The 24,219-nt window shown below is 37.6% G+C and overlaps 1 protein-coding gene across 4 annotated transcripts in view; it reads right to left on the bottom strand.

The window, feature by feature from the left end:
• Positions 1–24,219, bottom strand: part of SLC2A13 (solute carrier family 2 member 13) — a 531,951-nt gene that overhangs the window by 382,287 nt on the left and 125,445 nt on the right. For all 4 annotated transcript variants that reach the window (XM_025283988.2, XM_025283989.2, XM_025283990.2 and 1 more), the window contains one exon: positions 19,339–19,547. In XM_025283988.2, the coding sequence (XP_025139773.1) occupies positions 19,339–19,547 (209 nt within the window). The remainder of the gene's footprint in view (positions 1–19,338; positions 19,548–24,219) is intronic.

Genomic DNA, 24,219 nt, shown 5'->3' on the forward strand with positions numbered 1-24,219 from the left:
ATGAGAACAGTGCCAAGCCTATCATATTAAACACATTAAAATATCCCTATAAGTGAAAGTGAAGTCGCTCAGTCGTGTCCAACTTTGCAGCCTCATGGACTGCTCCTCTGGCCATGGGATTTTCCAGGCAAGAATACTGGAGTGGGTTGCCATTTCCTTCTCCAGGGGATATCCCTATACTACCTTTTAAAATTTATTTCTTTCAGATGAAACATGATTTTGTCAAATTTGTAGACTTTCTACACTTGTACAACCCAACACAAACAATATCAGCATCTACTAGACTACGCAGAAAGAAATACCTAAGTACTTCTATTTCAGTCTTTCTCAACAACTTTCCAAATGTCAATGATGATGGATCAGGTTAAGGCCTTCTTAGCATAGAAAATCTTCACCATGTTACTACTTTTCAAATGTAATATACTTTTTAGTGTGGGGCAATATTTACATTTTCTTTGCAGGAAGCACTGGTTGGATCAAATAGTGAAGCTCAGGAACTCCACCCAGACCGTCTCCCCACCTCTAGTCATCAGCTCCCCACCCTGAGAGTCAGGAGGCTCCACTCAGTCAATGAAGGTGGCATCTTCCAAGGTGCCATCTTCCTTTTAATGATGACAAAGTCTTGGCTCTAGTGAAATAAACTGGAAAGATAAACTAAACCCAGATTTTAAAGAAAGTTTATTAACATATCATGGAATTTGCTTCTGAGGAGAGGGATGTGATGTTGTGTATGTGTTGGGATGATAACCCTTGGAGGCCTCTGAGAAAGTGAATGAAGAAAGTAAATGAAAAGTGAATGAGAAAGTAAATGAAAGTGAATGCCAGAAGCAAGAAGACCAGCAGAAGCCACTGGTACCTGACACCCAGAGATGAACAGCAGAAACCTACTCAGGCAATGACATTGAGAGTGGAAATGAGGGAACTGAAGAAAAATATGCTCTCAAAGTGAAAGCAACTCAAGTAAATTATTTGCCAACTGACTCTGAGGGCTGTCTCATTCATATTTTTGAGGTTGGTTTCTGTTTTTTTCCTTCAGAAAAGGAAGAAAAACTTAAGGAAGTTATAAAACTTAGCTTCTTAAGAGCAAGGACAAGGCCTCATCTCTTTTTTCAGCATATACATCCAAACCGCATAGTGCAGAGGCGGCATGAGATGAACAATTAGCCCACTGGACTAAGGAGAGGCTTGAAAGGTGGTGAAGTAGGGCTCAGATCCTGCCTCCTTCACTTCCCAGCTGTTTGACTGTGACAGCGGTCCATTTCCTCAAATACAATATGGATGATAACGTCTAAACTGTAGGACTGTTTTAAAATCAGAGAATGGTGTGTGTGTGCACGCACACACGCAGGAAACATTTACAGAACCCAGCATTCAGTAAACAGTTATTGCTACTGTCATTTTCACATTACTATTCTTTAAATATGAATAATGAATAAGATAGCACTAAAAATCATCTTTGCTTTTATATAAACCTGGTTTTAAAAGTCTCTAGGTCTCCTTCATCCCCTAGAAAGAGCATTTATTAGATTCTACCTTTTTAAAAAGGTATTTTGAAGATTTATTTTATTCTAAGACATCCAGTGGAATCATTTTCAAGGAAATATCTTGAAAAAAATCAGGGAGGAAAACACTATACTCAAAGTGTGAAGACAATTCTACAGCAATTTATTATTGGCATAGCTTCATAAATGTAGTATTTTTCTCCTCAGTCTATCCTGCCAAGCACATATCTCCTTATCGAATACATTTCAAGTAATGTAAATGCAGATGGTAAGTTAACTGAAATGTATACATCTATGGTAAGTGTTCACTAAGACTAAAAATTAAACAATTTGTTAAATTAAAAATTTTAAATTCGTTAAATTTAGCAGATTAAAAATCACCCTCATGAGTGTTTATAAGGCTTGATGTAAAGTGGTAAAAGGAGGAGAAAATTAACGTTGTGTGACCATTCTATCTGCCAGTGCAAACTGAATTTAAAACATAAGAAAAATTTAAGAGTAACTCCTTGGATCTTTGAGAAACATTTGAGATGATCTCTTCTGATATTTGTGAATAGGCAAGTTTCTTCAGATAGTACACAACATGGTTATTAATGCTGTGATGGATCTGACAGCCCATCAGTGGAACTGTCCTGTTATCACTAAAAAGTCCCAACATTCAAGAGTAGCTCACGTGCCTTTCTTTTTCAGATGAAGAAAATTGCATTTTCTTCAGGATATTCCTCTAACCTTCTCCAAACACTAGGTAACCTTTAAAGGGCACAACAGTTTGTCTTTTCTCAAGGAAAGAAATCTCCAGACCATGGTTTTATTTACAAAGCAGACTATCATTTGTGCTGAATGATGGATTTAGTGTTAAGTTGGAAATGAACTTCCCTGAAGCAGCAACTCAAGAACTATATTCCTTTTGAAATGTACTTTGCTGGGTTTTCTCCTCCTATCTGTATTAAATACAGAAAAACTTTATAATGTGTTGGAATAAAAAAAAAATTTGACACAAGCAAAACATCCTAAGCCTGGATTTTTCTATGAGATGGATGCAGAAAACTAAGATCATGGCATCTGGTCCCATCACTTCATGGGAAATAGATGGGGAAACAGTGGAAACAGTGTCAGACTTTATTTTCGGGGGCTCCAAAATCACTGCAGATGGTGACTGCAGCCATGAAATTAAAAGACGCTTACTCCTTGGAAGGAAAGTTATGACCAACCTGGATGGCATATTCAAAAGCAGAGACATTACTTTGCCAACAAAGGTTTGTCTAGTCAAGGCTATGGTTTTTCCTGTGGTCATGTATGGATGTGAGAGTTGGACTGTGAAGAAGGCTGAGCACCAAAGAATTGATGCTTTTGAACCGTGGTGTTGGAGAAGACTCTTGAGAGTCCCTTGGACTGCAAGGAGATCCAACCAGTCCATTCTGAAGGAGATGAGCCCTAGGATTTCTTTTGAGGGAATGATGCTGAAGCTGAAACTCCAGTAGTTTGGCCACCTCATGCGAGGAGTTGACTCATTGGAAAAGACTCTGATGCTGGGAGGGATTGGGGGCAGGAGGAGAAGGGGACGACAGAGGATGAGATGGCTGGATGGCATCACCGACTCGATAGACAAGAGTCTGGGTGAACTGCGGGAGTTGGTGATGGACAGGGAGGCCTGGCATGCTGTGATTCATGGGGTCACTGAGAGTCAGACACAACTGAGCAACTGAACTAAAATGAACTAGCAAGAAAGCAGAAGGATGAACCATCAACTATCAACTTTCTGAAACAATCTGGATTTTCAATAATTAACCAGTAAAAATGGCTTGAAAGGCTATAAGTAATCTGAAAAGTACTTCCTTTTTCAGTGATTTACAGAGTAGAAAAAATTCTCAATGTTGTTCTTTATCTCTTTGTAAGAGGAGAGTCAGTGACATTTTAATGTGAAACCTAAGAACTATTCCAATTTTGCTTATGATTTTAAAAGTTCTCTGGGGTCAAAGCAACTTTTATTTAAAGACATGTTGAACTAAATAGCAGTTCTTTTGAATAAGTCATGATGCCTAAGAAAATAAGTTTAACTAAAAACTGAATAGAATTATATATTCTTTTAACAATCCTTCAGCTTACAGCTTGTTAACACAAAGATAGAGAATTAAAGTAGCTTTTCACTTAACCTTTTATTTTAATCTACAGTTTACCATGGGACATATATATATAACAGCCTCACAGCTGACAATCTGGGTAATTTTGCAACAATTTCAAGAATATTAGCTATAGAAACATTTTCTTTTCCTACATATGGAAAATTGGTTGTCCATCTTGCTGAGAAACAATTTGTTAATATCTATTTCAAAATTACCCAGTAAATAGCACATATGCATTACTTTCAGTCAGGAAACTACTATCACACAAAGAAAATGTAAGCAAAACTACCAGAAATATTTGGAAAAATGACACTTTGAGCTAAGGGCAATAGATGTCAACTGCAACGAGCATTCCACTGAAATGTCATTAGGCTGGAATTAGATATCTATAGAACTTTTGGAAGGATTTCTATTAAAACAGATGATATGTATCTACCCTTTTTGACCTCTCTGCAGAATATGATTTGTTGAAATGGCCAGAGACAATGTCAACTCATATAAAAAAGGAAACTGGCTTACAAGGATATGAATCTTGATGACCTAACTGTAAAATTACTGGAAGAAAAAAAAGAGAGAGAGATGCAGCTATTCTTTCCTGTACACCATAGGTATGACCTTCAAACAGCTAAGGTAAATCATACCAGGCTTTAAAAAGTGAATTCACAGGAGGATCTTGAATAAATGTTCCATCCTACAACATTCTTTTTTTCCAGGCTGGAGATTAAACTACCCAATGAAGGCAAAACAGAGTCAACATGCTTGCAGATTATTGAGCTGATTTGTTGATACAATTAAACAATGCAAATCTTCTTGACATAAATGTTTCTGCAAAGATTATACACTGCATAGATAACCTGACCACAACAGTGACTAACAACCAGTAGGCCTGGATCTAATTTCAATTTAAAGCATTAACTAGTACCTCTGGGCTGCTATTTTCACATACGTCCAATATTAAGATTTTCGTGCCCAAAGGGTAGGGCAATTTCTCGGTGACATTCTTACATGAAATAAATCAATTTTGGAAGTATCTGTGTTTTAGGTAAACCTAGGCAATATCAGTAACCTCAGATATGCAGATGATACCACCTTTATGGCAGAAAGTGAAGAAGAACTAAAGAGCCTCTTGACAAAAGTCAAAGAGGAGAGTGAAAAAGTTGGCTTAAAACTCAACATTCAGAAAACTAAGATCATGGCATCTGGTCCCATCACTTCATGGTAAACAGATGGGGGAAAAGTGGAAACAGCAGAAGACTTTACTTTTGGGGGCTACAAAATCACTGCAGATGGTGACTGCAGCCATGAAATTAAAAGACGCTTACTCCTTGGAGGAAGTTATGACCAACCTTGACAGAATATTAAAAAGCAGAGACATTACTTTGCCAACAAAGGTCCATCTAGTCAAGCCTATGGTTTTCCCAGCAGTCATGTATGAATGTGAGAGTTGGACTATAAAGAAAGCTGAGCACCAAAGAATTGATGCTTTTAAACTGTAGTGTTGGAGAAAACTCTTTAGAGTCCTTGGACTGCAAGGAGATCCAGCCAGTCCATCCTAAAGGAAATCAATCCTGAATATTCATTGGAAGGACTGATGGTGAAGCTGAAACTCCAGTACTTTGGCCACCTGATGCAAAGAGCTGACTCATTTGAAAAGACCCTGATGCCGGGAAAGATTGAAGGCAGGAGGAGAAGGGGACGACAGAGGATGAAATGATTGGATGGCATCACCGACTCAATGGACATGAGTTTGAGTAAACTCCAGAAGCTGGTGATGGACAGGGAGGCTTGGAGTGCTGCAGTCCATGGGGTCACAAAGAGTTGGACATGACTGAGCGACTGAAATGAACTGTACTGAGGCAATATTAACTGTAAAAAGATTTACATATATTCCCTGGTGGCTCAGATGGCAAAGCATCTGCCTACAATGAGGGAGACCTGGGTTCAATCCCTGAGTTGGGAAGATCCTCTGGAGAAGGAAATGGCAACCCATTCCATTACTCTTGCCTGGAAAATCCCATGGACAGAGAAGCCTGGTAGGCTACTGTCCATGGGGTCACAAAGATTCGGACATGACTGAGCGACTTCACTTTCATATATATATTTATATATGTACAAGATAGGACATACAAAGAAGTTCTTCGTTAAAAAAAAAGTCTGTTTAGATTTTCAAATTCCTCAGATTGCCCATGTGCTATAAACAGATGAAAATATTTGCAGGAGGCTGCCCTTGCCACCTCAGGTCTGTATTCAGTCTCCCCCTTGCCTGGCTCCCGTTATCAACCTGCTGGAGCACCGAAGTTGCCTTGATGATCCCAAAAGACTATCCCTGGTCTTTTTGTAAGGGTTCAAGCATCAACATCTGTTTATTTCTCCAGGGAGAGAAAACTTTCTTTGTTCACATTTTCCCTCCAATGATCCTGCTTTAATCCTTCAATGCAGAGCCTAAAAGGGAGTGGCAGAAAGCGTGCCTAATGTCACACTTTCCTTGAGTCCTATCTAACAGGCTTCTTCTGAGAAGCATGTCAGTAACAGCCTTCAACTCTCCCTATGACACCACCTGATGAATATGTTTGTTGTTCTCTGGTGTAGGATAAAAAATTGAAAAAGTTAAGAAAAAAATGTTTTTTACTGTGTGTGGTAATCACTTCACAGTATTGTGAACATATGAACATATATCAAATCATTATGTTGTACACCTGAAACCAATACAAAGTTATATGTCAATTATTGTATCTTAATTTAAAAAATATGAAAATGAAGAAAGCTTGGCCATAATGGTGGAGTAGGAAGACCCTCAGCTCCCCTCCCCTCATGGGCATACAACAATTACAACCATTTACAGAGCAATACTGATGAGAAAGACCAGAATCTACCAGAAAAAAGTATTATATAACTAAAGATATAAAGAAGAAACCACAATGATATGGGTAGGAGAAGCAAAGGTGTAGTCAAGACCCATGCCTCTAGGTGGATGACCCACAATGAGAGGAAAATTAGAAATGCAGGGAGTCCTGCACTGGGAAGACCAGCCCCTAGAATATCTGGTTTTGAAGGTCAGTAGTGTTTACATTCAGGAAAGCTGTGGAAGATAGAGACTCCACTCTTAAAGTGCAATCAAAATGTCACACGCTCAGGGACCCAGGGCAGAAGCAGTAATTTTAAAGGATCCTGGGTCAGATGCAGGCCAATCTTAAAGAATCTCCAGAAGAAGCCAGAAGCAATTGGAGCTTACCCTGGGAACACAGATACTGGCGTTATCCATTTTTGGGAACTTGTTTTACCATGTGGACAGTGGTACTAACAAGCCCCCCCCTCTAGTTTATCAGTCTAGGGACCTGGCCTTGCCTAGTAGGCTATAAGCACCTGTACTGGGATGTCTCAAGCCAAGTAACTAACCTGGAGAGGACACAGCCCCCCAAAAGTACGAGGGCTGCTGTAAAACCCTTGAGCATACAGCCATCCTTGGAGATGGCTACATTCACTGAGGGCCTAGGACTCAGGACCACACACGAGTGCACAGGCACTAGACTTGGGACTCCCAGGTCTATCAGCTGACTTTTCATCACAAACCCTAAGGTCAGAAGAGTGTCACGATATACTTAAAGTGGTGAAAGCAAAAAACCTACATCAAAAATTACCTACCCAGCTAGGCATTCATTCAGATTTGATGATGAGATCAAAAAGTTTATAGATAAGCAAAAGAACTCTTGCTTATAGATAAGAACTCTTTCAGTTCAGCACCACAATAACTCCTTTACAATAAATGTGAAAGGTGAACAACAACAACAAAAAAAGCCACAACTAAAAACATAAAAATTACTAAAGGAAAAAAGTTCACTGGTTAAGGCAAAAATACAATAAAGGTAAAAACACAGTAAAGGTAGTAATCAAGCATGGACAAAGTTAGTAAAAAAGGTTACAAGACAAAAGCACTATAAAGTCATCTGTATCTGCTATAAGTAGTTGAGGAATACACAAAAAAAAGATATGTAAAATATGATGTCAAGAAAAGTAATCCTGGGGAAGGTTGAAGAAAATATAGGATTATTAAATTGCATTTGAAATGAAGAGATTAGCAACTTAAAATAATCATATATATATATATATACACTCAGTTCACTTCAGTTGCTCAGTCATGTCTGACTCTTTGTGACCCCATTAACCACAGCACACCAGGCCTCACTGTCCATCACCAACTCCCAGAGTTTACTCACACTCATGTCCATTGAGTCCATGATGCCATCCAACATCTCATCCTGTCATCCCCTTTTCCTCCTGCCTTCAATCTTTCCAAGCATCAGGGTCTTTTCAAAAGAGTTAGCTCTCCACATCAGGTGGCCAAAGTATTGGAGTTTCAGCTTCACCATCAGTCCTTCCAATGAACATCCAGAACTGATCTCCTTTAGGATGGACTGGTTGGATCTCCTTGAAGTCCAAGGGACTCTCAAGAGTTTTTTCCAACATCACAGTTCAAAACATCAATTCTTCGGTGCTCAGCTATCTTTATAGTCCAACTCTCACATCGATACATGACTGGAAAAACCATAGCCTTGACTAGATGGACCCTTGTTGACAAAGTAATGTAACTGCTTTTTAATATGTTGTCTAGGTTGGTCATAACTTTCCTTCCAAGGAGTAAGAGTTATTAAAAAAAAGAAAAACCTCATGGTAACCACAAACCAGAAACCTGTAATGGATGTGTACAAAAAAGAAAAAGGAATCAAAGCATAACACTAAAGATCAAATCACAAGAGCATAAATCAAAAGAAGAGCAAAAACTAACTACAAAACTACCCCAAAACATTTTTTTTAAAGGCAGTAGGCCCAGCAGTGGGACTGCTGGATCATAAGGCAGTTCTATTTCCAGTTTTTTAAGGAATCTCCACACTGTTCTCTATAGTGGCTGTACTACGTTGCATTTCCACCAACAATGTAAGAGGGTTCCCTTTTCTCCACATCCTCTCCAGCATTTATTGCTTGTACATTTTTGGATTGCAGCCATTCTGACTGGTGTGAAATGCTACCTCATAGTGGTTTTGATTTGCATTTCTCTGATAATGAGTGATGTTGAGCATCTTTTCATGTGTTTGTTAGCCATCTGTATGTCTTCTTTGGAGAAATGTCTATTTAGTTCTTTGGCCCATTTTTTGATTGGGTCATTTATTTTTCTGGAGTTGAGCTGTAGCAGTTGCTAGTATATTTTTGAGATTAGTTGTTTGTCAGTTGCTTCATTTGCTATTATTTTCTCCCATTCTGAAGGCTATCTTTTCACCTTGCTTATAGTTTCCTTTGTTGTGCAGAAGCTTTTAAGTTTAATTAGGTCCCATTTGTTTATTTTTGTTTTTATTTCCAATATACTGGGAGGTGGGTCATAGAGGATCCTGCTGTGATGTATGTCAGAGAGTGTTTTGCCTATGTTCTCTTCTAGGAGTTTTATAGTTTCTGGTCTTACATTTAGATCTTTAATCCATTTTGAGTTTATTTTTGTGTATGGTGTTAGAAAGTGCTCTAGTTTCATTCTTTTACAAGTGGTTGACCAGTTTTCCCAGCACCACTTGTTAAAGAGATTGTGCACTGGGACAACCCAGAGGGATGGTATGGGGAGGGAGGAGGGAGGAGAGTTCAGGATGGGGAATACATGTATACCTGTGGCGGATTCATTTCGATATTAGGCAAAACCAATACAATAGTGTAAAGTTTAAAAATAAAATAAAATAATAAAAAAAATATAATAAAGATTGTCTTTAATCCATTGTATATTCTTGCCTCCTTTGTCAAAGATAAGGTGTCCATATGTGTGTGGATTTATCTCTGGGCTTTCTAATTTGTTCCATTGATCTATATTTCTGTCTTTGTGCCAGTACCACACTGTCTTGATGACTGTGGCTTTGTAGTAGAGCCTGAAGTCAGACAGGTTGATTCCTCCAGTTCCATTTGTCTTTCTCAAGATTGCTTTGGCTATTCGACATGGAAGCAATCTAGATGTCCATCAGCAGATGAATGGATAAGAAAGCTATGGTACATATACACAATGGAGTATTACGCAGCCATTAAAAAGAATACATTTGAATCAGTTCTAATGAGGTGGATGAAACTGGAGCCTATTATACAGAGTGAAGTAAGCCAGAAAGAAAAACACCAATACACTATACTAACGCATATATATGGAATTTAGAAAGATGGTAACAATAACCCTGTGTACGAGACAGCAAAAGAGACACTGATGTATGGATCAGTCTTATGGACTCTGTGGGAGAGGGAGAGGGTCGGGAGATTTGGAAGAATGGCATTGAAACATGTATAATATCATGTATGAAACAAGTCACCAGTCCAGGTTCGATGCACAATACTGGATGCTTGGGGCTGGTGCACTGGAAGGACTCAGAGGGAGGGTGTGAGGAGAGAGGAGGGAGGAGGGTTCGGGATGGGACACACAGGTATATCTGTGGTGGATTCATTTCGATATTTGGCAAAACTAATACAATATTGTAAAGTTTAAAAATAAAATAAAATTAAACTAGAAAAAAAAAGAAAGAAAGAAAGCTATGGTACATATACACAATGGAGTATTACTCAGCCATTAAAAAGAATACATTTGAATCAGTTCTAATGAGGTGGATGAAATTAGAGCCTATTATACAGAGTGAAGTAAGCCAGAAAGAAAAACACCAATACAGTATCAGATCAGATTAGATCAGATCAGTCGCTCAGTCGTGTCCGACTCTTTGCAACCACATGAATCGCAGCATGCCAGGCCTCCCTGTCCATCACCAACTCCCAGAGTTCACTCAGACTCATGTCCATCGAGTCAGTGATGCCATCCAGCCATCTCATCCTCTGTCGTCCCTTTATCCTCTTGCCCCCAATCCCTCCCAGCATCAGAGTCTTTTCCAATGAGTCAACTCTTCACATGAGGTGGCCAAAGTACTGGAGTTTCAGCTTTAGCATCATTCCTTCCAAAGAAATCCCAGGGCTGATCTCCTTCAGAATGGACTGGTTGGATCTCCTTGCAGTCCAAGGGACTCACAAGAGTCTTCTCCAACACCACAGTTCAAAAGCATCAATTCTTCAGCACTCAGCCTTCTTCACAGTCCAACTCTCACATCCATACATGACCACAGGAAAAACCATAGCCTTGACTAGACGAACCTTTGTTGGCAAAGTAATGTCTCTGCTTTTGAATATGCTATCTAGGTTGGTCATAACTTTCCTTTCAAGGAGTAAGCATCTTTTAATTTCATGGCTGCAGTCACCATCTGCAGTGATTTTGGAGCCCAGAAAAATAAAGTCTGACACTGTTTCCACTGTTTCCCCATCTATTTCCCATGAAGTGGTGGGACTGGATGCCATGACCTTCGTTTTCTGAATGTTGAGCTTTAAGCCAACTTTTTCACTCTCCACTTTCACTTTCATCAGGAGGCTTTTTAGTTCCCCTTCACTTTCTGCCATAAGGGTGGTGTCATCTGCATATCTGAGGTTATTGATATTTCTCCCGGCAGTGTTGATTCCAGCTTGTGCTTCTTTCAGCCCAGCGTTTCTCATGATGTACTCTGCATATAAGTTAAATAAACAGGGTGACAATATACAGCCTTGACGTACTCCTTTTCCTATTTGGAACCAGCCTGTTGTTCCATGTCCAGTTCTAACTGTTGCTTCCTGACCTGCATACAAATTTCTCAAGAGGCAGATCAGGTGGTCTGGTATTCCCATCTCTTTCAGAATTTTCCACAGTTTATTGTGATCCACACAGTCAAAGGCTTTGGCATAGTCAATAAAGCAGAAATAGATGTTTTCCTGGAACTCTCTTGCTTTTTCCATGATCCAGCGGATGTTGGCAATTTGATCTCTGGTTCCTCTGCCTTTTCTAAAACCAGCTTGAACATCAGAAAGTTCACGGTTCACATATTGCTGAAGCCTGGCTTGGAGAATTTTGAGCATTACTTTACTAGCGTGTGAGATGAGTGCAATTGTGCGGTAGTTTGAGCATTCTTTGGCATTGCCTTTCTTTGGGATTGGAATGAAAACTGACCTTTTCCAGTCCTGTGGCCACTGCTGAGTTTTCCAAATTTGCTGGCATATTGAATGCAGCGCTTTCACAGCATCATCTTTCAGGATTTGGAATAGCTCAACTGGAATTCCATCACCTCCACTAGCTTTGTTCGTAGTGATGCATTCTAAGGCCCACTTGACTTCACACTCCAGGATGTCTGGCTCTAGGTGAGTGATCACACCATCGTGATTATCTGGGTCGTGAAGATCTTTTTTGTACAGTTCTTCTGTGTATTCTTGCCATCTCTTCTTAATATCTTCTGCTTTTTCCATACCATTTCTGTCCTTTATTGAGCTCATCTTTGCAGGAAATATTCCTGTGGTATCTCTATACTAACACATATATGTGGAATTTAGAAAGATGGTAACAATAACCCTGTATACAAGACAGCAAAAGAGACACTGATGTATAGAACAGTCTTTTGGACTCTGGGAGAGGGAGAGGGTAGGATGATTTGGGAGAATGGCACTGAAACATGTATAATATCGTATATGAAACGAGTCGCCAGTCCAGGTTCGATGCATGATACTGGATGCTTGGGGCTGGTGCACTGGGACGACCCAGAGGGATGGTATGGGGAGGAAGGAGGGAGGAGGGTTTAGGATGGGGAACACATGTATACCTGTGGTGGATTCATTTTGATATATGGCAAAACCAATACAATATTGTAAAGTTAAAAAATAAAATAAAAAGGCAGTAGGTACGTAATTACCAATAATTATTTTCAATTTAAACAGACTACATGCTCCCATGAAAGGACACAGAGTGGCTGAATGGATACAAAACATATCCATATATATGCTATGTGTGCTGCGCTTAACTTGCTCAGTCATGTCTGACTCTGTAGCCCACCAGGCTCTTCCGTCCATGGAGATTCTCCAGGCAAGAATACCAGAGAGGGTTGCCATGCCCTCCTCCAGGTGATTCTCCCAACCCAGGGATCGAACCCAGGTCTTCTGAATTGCAGGCATATTCTTTACTGCCTGAGCCACCAGGGAAGCCCAAAAATACTGGAGTGGGCAGCCTATTCTTTCTCCAGGGGTATCTTCCTAACCCAGGAATCAAAATGTGGTCTCCTGAGTTGCAGGCAGACTCTTTACCAGCTGAGCTACCAAGGAAGCCCATATATGCTATCTAGAATGGCCTAATTTCAGATCTAAAGACACACACACACACACACACACACCTTCAGACAAATGAAAACAAAACACAATGATTCAAAATCTATGGGATGTAGCAAAAGCAGTTCTATGAGGGAAATTTATAGTGATACAAACAAACCTCAGGAAATGAAAAAAATCTCAAATAAACACCTAACCTTATACCTAAGGAACTGGAAAAAGAAAGACAAAGAATACCCAAAGTTAGCCAAAGGAAAGAAATCAAAGACCAGAGAATTACAGACATAAATAAAATAGAGACTAAAAAAATAATAGGAGATCAATGAGACGAAGAGCCAGCTCTTTAAAAAGACAAACAGTTGCCAGTCCAGGTTCGATGCACGATACTGGGTGCTTGGGGCTGGTGCACTGGGACGACCCAGAGGGATGGAATGGGGAGGGAGGAGGGAGGAGGGTTCAGGATGGGGAACACATGTATACTTGTGGCGGATTCATTTTGATATTTGGCAAAACTAATACAGTTATGTAAATTTTAAAAATAAAATAAAATTAAAAAAAAAGAAAATCAAATCAGTCAGGCCACTTCTAAAAGGGAAAAAAAAAATTAAGGGCTCTGGTTAACGCAGCTCTAGTTGTAGGCCAATTCAATCCAAATAAAATAGACAGGCATTAGTGAAGTTCCATCTTATACAGTCTCAGTAGATTTACCTTTCCCTTGGAGGTTAATCCCCAGTGTGGCTATTGTTTTGTTTTGCTTTATTTTTTTGCAGTATGCTTGGTTAATAACATACTTTTTTGCATGATTATCCTTTAACTGTGCATCCAAAACAAAATATAGCTGGAAATAAAATCTTAAAGAATTTCATAAAAAAAAAATAAAAAGACAAACAAAATTGATAAGTTTAAGTCAGACTGATCAACAAAAAAGGAGAGAGGACCCAATTAAATTATATCAGATATGACAAAGGAATACTTACAACCAACAACACAAAAATACAAAGGACAGTATGAATGATTATACGCCAATAAAATGAATAATCTAGAACAAATGGACAAGTTCCTAGAAATGTACAAGCTCTCAAGACTGACCAGAATGAAATAGAAAATAGAAACAGACTGATTACCAGAAATGAAATTGAATCAATAATCAAAAACTCTCAACTAACAAACATCTAGACCAGATGGCTTCACAGGTGAATTCTACCAAACATTTATAAAAGAGTTAGCACCTGTAATTCTCAAACTATTGCCAAAAATTACAGAGGAATGAATGCTTCCAAACTCATTCTACAAGACAAGAATAACTCTGATACCAAAACCAAACAAATATATATATTAAAAAAAATTACAGGCCATTATCACTGATGAACACACATGCAAAAATCCTCAACAAAATAATAGCAAACCAAATATAACAATACATTAGAAGAATCACACACCATGATCAAGTGGAATTTATTCCAGAGATGGCTAAATATCCACAAATCAATTAATGTGATACACCACATTAACAAAGTGAAGAATAAAAATCATATGATAATCTCAACAGATGCAGAAAAACCTTTTGACATAATTCAGCATCCATTTGTGATTAAAAACTCTCCACAAAGTGGGTATACAGGGGACATACTTCAACATAATAAAGCCATTTATGACAAACCCACAGCTAATGGCATACTCAACAGTGAAAATTGAAAGGACTTTCTATAAGATCAGGAAGAAGGTAAGAAAGCCTTCTCTCGTCACTTTTTTCAGATGTCCCAGCCACAGTCAAGAAGAAGAAAAAATAAAAGGAATCCAAATCTGAAAGAAAGAAGTAAAATGGTCACTGTTTGCAGATGATATGGTACTATACATTGAAAATCCTAAAGATGCCCCTGAAAAAGCACTGCTGCTGCTGCTAAGTCACTTCAGTCGTGTCCGACTCTGTGTGACCCCACAGACGGCAGCCCACAAGGCTCCCCCGTCCCTGGGATTCTCCAGGCAAGAACACTGGAGTGGGTTGCCATTTCTTTCTCCAATGCATGAAAGTGAAAAGTGAAAGTGAAGAACGCTCAGTCGTATCTGACTCAGTGACCCCGTGGACTGCAGCCTACCAGGCTCCTCTGTCCAGGGGATTTCCCAGGCAAGAGTACTGGAGTGGGGTGCCATTGCCTTCTCCGGAAAAAGCACTAGAGTTCATCAATTAATAAAGTTACAGGACACAAATTTAATATATAGATATCTGCTATATTTCTACACATTAACAATAAAATGCCAAAATGAGACTTTTTTTAAATCTCACTTGCCATCACATTAAAAAAAATACCTAGGGAATAAATTTAACTATGGAGATAAAATACCTGTACTCAGAAAACTATAAAACACTGTGAAAGAAATGGAAGATGATACAAACTGATGCAAAGATATACCATGTTGATGGATGGGAAGAATTAATATTGTTAAAATGACCACACTACCCAAGACAATCTACAGATTCAGTGCAATCCCTATCAAACTACCAGTGGTACACATCACAGAAATAAACAAGTAATTTTAAGATTTTTGTGGAAACACAAAAGACATTGAAAAGCCAAAACAATATTGAAAAAAATAACAGTTGGAGGAATCTTGCTTCCTGACTTCCTACAAAGTCATCAAAACAGTATTGTACTGACCACAAAATAGACAAGCAGAACAATGAATAGAGAGAATAGAGAGCCCAGAAATAAACTCACACATTTAATGGTTGGTCAATCTATGACAAGGAGGCAAGAATACACAATGAGCAAAATACAGTCTCTTTAATAAGTGGTGCTGGAAAAAACAGATAACTACATATAAAAGAATAAAATTAGAACATTTTCTCACATCATATTTAAAAATAAACTCAGAATGGATTAAAGACCTAGATGTACAACTGGAAACCATAAAACTTCCAAAAGAAAAGAGAAAATACTCTTTGACATAAATCAAAGCAATATTTTTGAATCTGTTGCCTAAGGCAAATAGGACCTAATTTGAGGTCAACCTTCATGCCACGTGCAGAAGAGATGAAATCCCATTTTAACCCCATCCTATTCCAAGCACAGCCTATGAGCCTCATCTCTGCTGCTGACCTGGTCAGAGAAGCCACAATATTCACCGCATGAAGTCATAAATTGTGTTTTGAACCCAGAAGTAATTAAGCCCCATATACACTGACATTTCATACATCAAAAAAATTAATACATAATTCACCCACTATCCCTATTTTCCTCAAAGAGGTCAAATTTAAATTCAAATGACCAAGGGAAAAAAAATTCACAAAAAGAGAAGGTACACCTGCAATGAGGGAGACCTGGGTTCAATCACTGGGTTGGGAAGATCCTCTAGAGAAAGGAAGGGCTACCCACTACAGCATTTTGGCCTGGAGAATTCCACGGGGTCACAAAGTGCCGGACACAACTGAGCGACTTTCCCTTCACTAAGTAGTACAACAGTCACAAGTCACAAATCCACCGGGAACTCTGAGAGAAGGACGTGGTTTACTGATCTGGAGTCAGATTTAGCACGCTCACAGGTAGCAGGAAACTAAGCCACCACATCTGATGATAAAATATTTCTGCCTAAAAGAAAAAGTTTTATTATTTAGTATTAAACAACTACTTTCTACCCTCCTGGAATATCAGGGTATACACAGTGCCTAGGTCAAGGTTCTTCCCTCCAAACAACTGTCTTCCACCACTCAGAGTTTCTGGGCTCCAAGTCATGGTTTGAAATTCATCTCAACAGAATCCATGGATTGATTGATATACATCAGTCTCTAATCCTCCGACACAATGGCTGAATCTTCTCTGAGCCAGAACATTTTTATTTCAAAGTTAGCTGTTTCTTCATGTGTAATAGTCCATGTAGCCTATCTTCAAATGTAAAGTGACTGAGGGCAAGACATCCTGGTTGTTAAGGCAAATTCTAGCACTGCTCTCTATTTTCCAACTGAACTGACACAGTTTTGCTCATGGACATGAAAATGATGCAATAAAATTGATACTGTGCAAACATGTTTTATTGCGGTCAGATTTCTCAATAACAAAAATGAAGCTGCAAGTTTCTGGTGTCATGTAACATGGGCAAAACTGTGCATTCATGCCATAATGCTATTAATTCTTTACCTTTATAAAAGAATAATGGATTAGTTTTAAAATTAAGCAAGATGATAGTACTCAAATAATACAAATCAGAAATGGATAAATTATTAATCCTATTAGTTATAAAGTTTATAATATTAATCAAGCATAAAACATATTGAGATTCAGTGAATAACACAGTATTAAGATTTCTGCAACTTTGTCTTTGAAATGATGGCTGCCTTTTCTTTAAATTTTCAATGAATGTGTAATGTATAACAAATACATTTATGTATATAATTTAAAAAGAAAATTTGTGCCAAATGTACATATAAAACAATGTTTAATGAGGAAATGATTAAATAGCTAAATGGAAATAATTAAATAGCTAATATTTAAATAGCTTAAACACAGTAAGTAGTTCCCAAAGACTTCTGATAAAAATTAAAATGAGGCTTCCCTCATAGCTCAGTTAGTAAAGAATCTGCCTGCAATGCAGGAGACCTGGGTTCAATCTCTGGAGAAGGAAATGGCAACCCACTCCAGTATTCTTGCCTGGAGAATCCCATGGACAGAGGAGTCTGGCAGGCCCCAACTCTTGGGGTCCCAAGAGTTGGATATGACTTAGCAACTAAACCACCACAACCACCACCAAAGCAGATGCAGATCATTGCAATCCTGTGTACCTCAAGTATCTATAAAAACCCATTTGACTATACATTCCAAATAGTCATGAGAGGCAATGTGCAGTGTCAACAACTGCATGGTTAGACCAGTCAGACAAATTCTTAAGTAGTCAAAATGAAGCTGCATATTCAAAGCTGTGTAGTAGACTCTGTGGTATACCCACTCCAAAACAAGAACATGTTTTTTTTTTTTTTTAATTAAATTGTTGTCCTACCCCTCACATAGATTAATAAAAACTTATGTTCTAAGTAGTATTTAATATAACCTAATACTCAACAAATATTTCCACTCGCACATTATTAGCACAAGGGTTTCAAATGTACTGATTACTACAAAAACAACCTCATATTTAATTCAAGTAACTGATGAAAGGAATTTAGTCAGAAGCATAAAATAAGTTATTTGTAATTTAAATTAACATTTGAAATTATATTTTAAAACCTAATACAATCCTGAACCCATAAAAATGAATTATTTTGTTAAAGCAAAATTCTCTCTAATGTATGCACTAATGTGCAGAATACTTGGGCTTCCCAGGTTGGCACTAGAGTAAAGAACCTGCTTGCCAATGCAGGAGTCATTAGAGATGTGGGTTCAGTCTCTGGGTTGGGAAGATCCCCTGGAGGAAAGCATGACAACCCACTCCAGTATTCTTGCCTGGGAAATCCCACGAACAGAGGAGCCTGACAGGCTACAGTCCACGGGGTCGCAAAGAGTCAGACACGACCGAGCAACTAAGCGCACATGCACACGTGTATGGCTACCAGAGGGACCAGTTTCTGAAGAGCGTTCATTCCACCGTTTCTTCAGTATCCAAAGAATAGTAAGAGAGGTGAGTGAGCAGACCTTCTAAGACTTGTGTAAGACATATCAATAAAGGGGTGTGTTTGTGTTTAGTATTTTTTCATGTATGAATAACCATTTTACTAATATAAGTTAAGCATCTCCATTGAACAACCAATTACTGTAGAGGCAGAAGGAAAGTTGAGAGAAAATGAAACAATTTTGGGGAATGTGAATCCAACAGGCATTGTAAAATATCTATTTTTTTCCCATCATAAAACTCTGGCAAATTGCTGAGCCAAATCAAGCTGTCAAGATTATAGATCCTGTCTGAGGATTTTTAAATCCCTATATGATTTCTTCTCTGAAATTATATTCATCAACATAAATTAACCAGAAACTTGCTTTTTTTTTTTTGGTTTCTGACATAGTGAAATTGTGATTACACAAACATTTTAATGAAAACAGGGAAATGCAAAACTATTCCATAACTAGTATATGAAGGTATATGCTTAGTCTTAGTGTGGAAATTAATTAGTATGGGAAAAATTAGTATGGAAATTAATGTAACATATGTAAACAAGGTATTTAATTTTACTTAAGTGTTTTATTTTGACAATAGTTCATGCTGACTTTTTATTTATGACATGTCAATAATGCAGGTTTATCTTTATATATATTTACATGTAAAATATACTAAAAAAATGTCCCCCCATACAAAATGACACCTATATCAAGTATATCTGATTTAAAAGAAATCACAAAAATAAAAATTATGTGAGGACAGTGGCATTCTGGGAATTTTTTTCATTCTTTTATAACACAATTATTTGCTTTTGAAATTCAAATTCATTTATTTTGGCTTAGTTATACATTTAGAACCATTTCATCATTTAGATATATTAAATAAAATTAAAAGAATATGATTTAAAAGTAAAATTATTATGTAGTCTTAAAATTAATATATATATAAAATCCACATACCTGAGCCAACCTCTTTTTCCTCTTCTTCAATGTTGTTTTTGATACTATCATACTCCTCATCAATGGTTTGGTTACCACGCATCTGAGATAAAATTCTACGGGCCTTTTGAGTCTGTCCTTTCTGAATAAGCCATCGAGGGCTTTCAGGTAAAAAGAGAAAGCCAAAAAACTGTATAACTGCTGGAATTGCTGCAAGTCCCAGCATGTACCTGCAATAAGAAATCAATATATTGCTGTAAAATGTGGTCTTATAAATGCTGAGTATTAATAAAAGGTTTGCATTTACCACAGTGGAATAACATATAATGGCAAAAATTAGAAAGATTTTCTTTTTATCATATATATATATGTCTGTCATCAGAAATAATGACATTCTTATACTGTAGCAGGAAATTGAAAAATGAGAAAATCTGATTCTTCTTTATCTCTCCCACAAATTACAATGAAAAGGAATGGACAAAAGTCACATTCATTAAGGATATGCATTTTGAACCAAACACAACATGCAAAACACCATAATCACCATTCCTATCTAACATTACTATAATTTTGCAATTTACAATATAAACATGGGGTTAAGACAAAATTCTCTAATATCTGGTTAAAAGATATACTGTTCATTAAAATATATGTTCAGATTTCTTTACAGTTATTTCTTTTCTGTAAATAACCAGTTATGATTTCATTTTGCCATCAAGCAACATATGTTTTCAGGCCAAAAGCACTTTACTTTGTTTTTAAAAAAGGACAAGGAGATGGGGAAGGACAGAGAGTTAGGAAAGCATATAGCAGCGATAGCAGAAAAAATATAGTCAGATGCAAATAATGATTATTAAAATGTTTAGGAATATGAAAAAGCTACTTATGTTGTTTCATTTGTCCTTTTCTTCAGACATCTGTTCTTATTTTAATTGCATGATAATTACAATATTGTGATGGTTTTTCCCATACATCAACATAAGTGTCTATTCTTAATGACTGGCAAAATTCTAAATAGCAAATAAGCACACCATTTTAAATCCACCAGAGAAATAACAAAAATAGCAATATGAATATATCAATATCAAGATCTCTTCAAATTATTCTGACCACTGGACTAATCTCCTAACATCTCCAGCCCTCAATCCTTTTAAACTGAGTTATGTTACATAAACTTCAAGGCCTCTTTAAACTGATGGCTTCTATGAATCTAGGAAGAGTTGGACACGACTGAGCAACTTAAAAAAAAAATCAATCTAGGACACTTGGATGTTTCCTACTGATCCAGGTTCCCAGAATATTTTCCATGGTAGATATATGGTGGCAGAGCTCAGAAGGCCAGTCCTGATTACATAAAAACCCATAAATTAATGAGAATCCACCTGACTCAATAAACTTTTCAAAGCTACTCTAACTTTTCATTTCAGTTCAGTCGCTCAGTTGTGTCTGAATCTTTGCGACCCCATGGACTGCAGCACGTCAGGCTTCCCTGTCCATCACCAACTCCTGGAGCCTGCTCAAACTCATGTCCATTGAGCTGGTGATGCCATCCAACCATCTCAGCCTCAGTCATCCCCTTCTCCTCCTGCCTTCAGTCTTTCCCAGCATCAGGGTCTTTTCCAATGAGTCAGTTCTTCACATCGGGTGTTAAGCTACACTAAACCAAAAGTACAGCAATCCTGAAGACTCCATACACATATCTTGTGAACAAGTCTATTATTTTCCAGGCAATTTCATTTTAATTCCAAAAAGAGTAGAAAAGCAAAATACAACTGCTACATGAGTGTTCAGAGTATCTCTTATGACAAACTGTAACAACAAATACACTCAGAAAAATTAACTAAGGTATAGAAAGTAAACAAAGTGTTTACAAATGACTAAATAAATCACTTAATATTAAAAGATCTTATTAGACATATTTCATAGTTTAATCCATTTATTTTGAAAATTACACCAATACTGAATCATTCCTTCCTCAGCTTATCTACAAAACATTTTTAACCTCAATTTATGTCATTATACCTTATATTATAATAAATTATTTACCTATTTCACTTGATTGCATATTTAACCGTGTATTCAGCAAAGGACCGTATAAAGTATCTCGCACAGTGGGCATTTAGTAAATGTTTTGTGAAATGATACAAAGCAGCTATATAATATAAACTGTCTATAAAATCTAGACAGAAAATAACTGTTTCACATTTCTATAATAACATTTTATGCAAAACCCTACTGGGTTATTTAGGTCTGCAAAGTTACTTACAGATTAATTCTTTCCAAGAAACTAAATTTTTTTAATTCAAGATATAACCAAATCTTTTCTTCTGAAGAAGACTCATTTGATGAGAACTAAAAAGATTAGCTCACACAAATGCATATTTCTGGCCTCTTTCCTTTACGATGTTAATTTGTATAACCAAATCTGTTACTTAAATGTATGTTTTAATGCTGTAAATGAATGAAATTTCTATTCAGTTATGTTCTCTCTTTAAAAATTTAAGAGAAAAGATTATCCTACACTCCCAATTACTTAAAAGAAAAGCAATAAAAAGATGACTTCAAGAGCTTACTGATTGGAAGACCCTGATGCTGGGAAAGACTGAAGGCAAGACGAGAAGAGGGCAACAAAGGATGAGATGGTCAGATGGCATCACTGACTCAATGGACACGAGTTTGAGCAAACTCAAGGAGAGAGTGAAGGACAGGGAAGCCTGGCATGCTGCAGCTAATGGGGTCACAAAGAATGAGACACAAGTTAGCAACTGAACAACAACAAATAAAAAGGTAGAAACCAAATATGTTGAATTAGGAAATAAATAAGAAAAGTACTAAAGGTGAAACCCTTTATGTTCATTTCTTTATACCTTTCTCAATCTTTTATTCTGTTCTCCAAACTCCCTTTAGTGATGAATTAAGATTAAAGGGATACACTAAATACTTCAAAGAAGCACTGAAATAAATAAAGAAACTGAATCACTTTTAGACTCAAAGATGCTCATGTAATATTTTGCACTATTGTAGGCTTCCCCAGTATACTTCATTATACACTATTTAATCCCAGAACATAAGCTTTTTTTTAAAATTAAAAGAAAAAAGAAGAGGAGAAAAGGGAAAAGAAAAACACAAATATACATATTAGCTTGTTTTCTAAGCCAGCTGTAGGAGACAGAATACTTCAGTCCTCCAGTCTTCTGAAATTTCTAAATGCAAAGAGTCTAGATCTGACATTTACAATTTAATGACTTAATACCAGGATAAGAAAAAGAAACTCACATTCTACTGCCAAATTTTAAGGAAATTAAAGCCTATTTTCAGAGACTGGTCAAGATAAACATGTTTTATACATTTACATCCTAAGATTTCTCTTTTAAAAGTAAAACAAAGAAGCTTATTTTCAGTTCAGTTCAGTCACTCAGTCGTGTCCGACTCTTTGTGACCCCATGGAATGCAGCACAGTGGGCTCCCCTGTCCATCACCAACACCCAGAGCTTGCTCAAACTCATGTCCATCAAGTTGGTGATGACATAAAAACCCATCTCATCCTCTGTCGTCCCCTTCTCCTCCTGCCTTGAATCTTTCCCAGCATCAGGGTCTTTCCCAAGGAGTCAGTTCTTCACACCAGGTGGCCGAAGTATTGGAGCTTCAGCTTCAGCATCAGTCCTTCCAATGAATATTCAGAACTGATTTCCTTTAGCATTGAATGGTTTTATCTCCTCCCAGTCCAAGGGACTCTTAAGAGTCTTCTCCAACACCACATTTCAAAAGCATTAATTCTTCAGCACTTTCTTTATGGTCCAACTCCCACATCCATACATGACTACTAGAAAAACCATTACTTCGGACCTTTGTCAGCAAAGTAATGTCTCTGCTTTTTAAAGTGCTGTCCAGGTTGGTCATAGCTTTTCTTCCAAGGAGCAAGCGTCTTTTAATTTCATGGCTGCAGTCACCATCTGCAGTGATTTCGGAGCCCAAGAAAATAAAATCGGTCACTGTTTACATTGTTTCCCCATCTATTTGCATCTATTTCCTCATCTTTGCATCTGTGATGGGACCAGATGCCATGATCTTCATTTTTTGAATGTTGAGTTTTAAGCCAGCTTTTTCACTCTCTTCTTTCACTTTCATCAAGAGGCTCCTTAGTTCTTCTTCACGTTCTGCCATAAGAGTGGCATCATCTGCATATCTGAGGTTATTGATACCTCTCCCAGCAATCTGATTCCAGCTTGTGATTCATTCAGCCCAGCATTTCGCATGATGTACTCTGCATATAAGTTAAATAAGCAGGGTGACAATATACAGCCTTGACATATTCCTTTCCCAATTTGGAACCCGTCTATTGTTCTATGCCCAGTTCTAACTGTTGCTTCTTGACCTGCATACAATCTAGGCTAGCTAAAGCACTGCTATAGATTCACCAAGAGTCCTCTAAATCCAAGGAAACCAGATGAATGACAAGAGTACACTGATAAACCAGGCAGGCAATTCCCAAACAAACAAGTAGCCCCCTGACATGGGATATCTCCTTATTATAAGTCAAATCAAGAGTTCTAAACCCTGGCTACACATTAGAATCACCCAAGAGGCTTTTAAAACGTACCAGCATCCAGGTCCCAACCACCCCAGAGATTCAGACTAATTGGTCTGGGCTTTAAGACCAGGGAATTCTATTTTCTTAAAAGTTCCCAAGGTGGTACTAATGTGCCTTCACAGCTGAAAACCACCGATCTAAGTGTTTTAAAAACCCAGAGGGTGAAAGTGAACAATAAGCACTCAAGGTCCACATTTTAAGCAAATGCCATTTACCTTCTAGAGGCCAGACAGCACATCAAGCTGAAAGAATGGGAAAGGAGGTTGACTCAAGAAAATGTGCCAAGCCTTCATGAATTCTAAAATATTTAG

Source organism: Bubalus bubalis, chromosome 4 (genome assembly GCF_019923935.1).
Source record: "Bubalus bubalis isolate 160015118507 breed Murrah chromosome 4, NDDB_SH_1, whole genome shotgun sequence".
Lineage (NCBI taxonomy): Eukaryota > Metazoa > Chordata > Mammalia > Artiodactyla > Bovidae > Bubalus > Bubalus bubalis.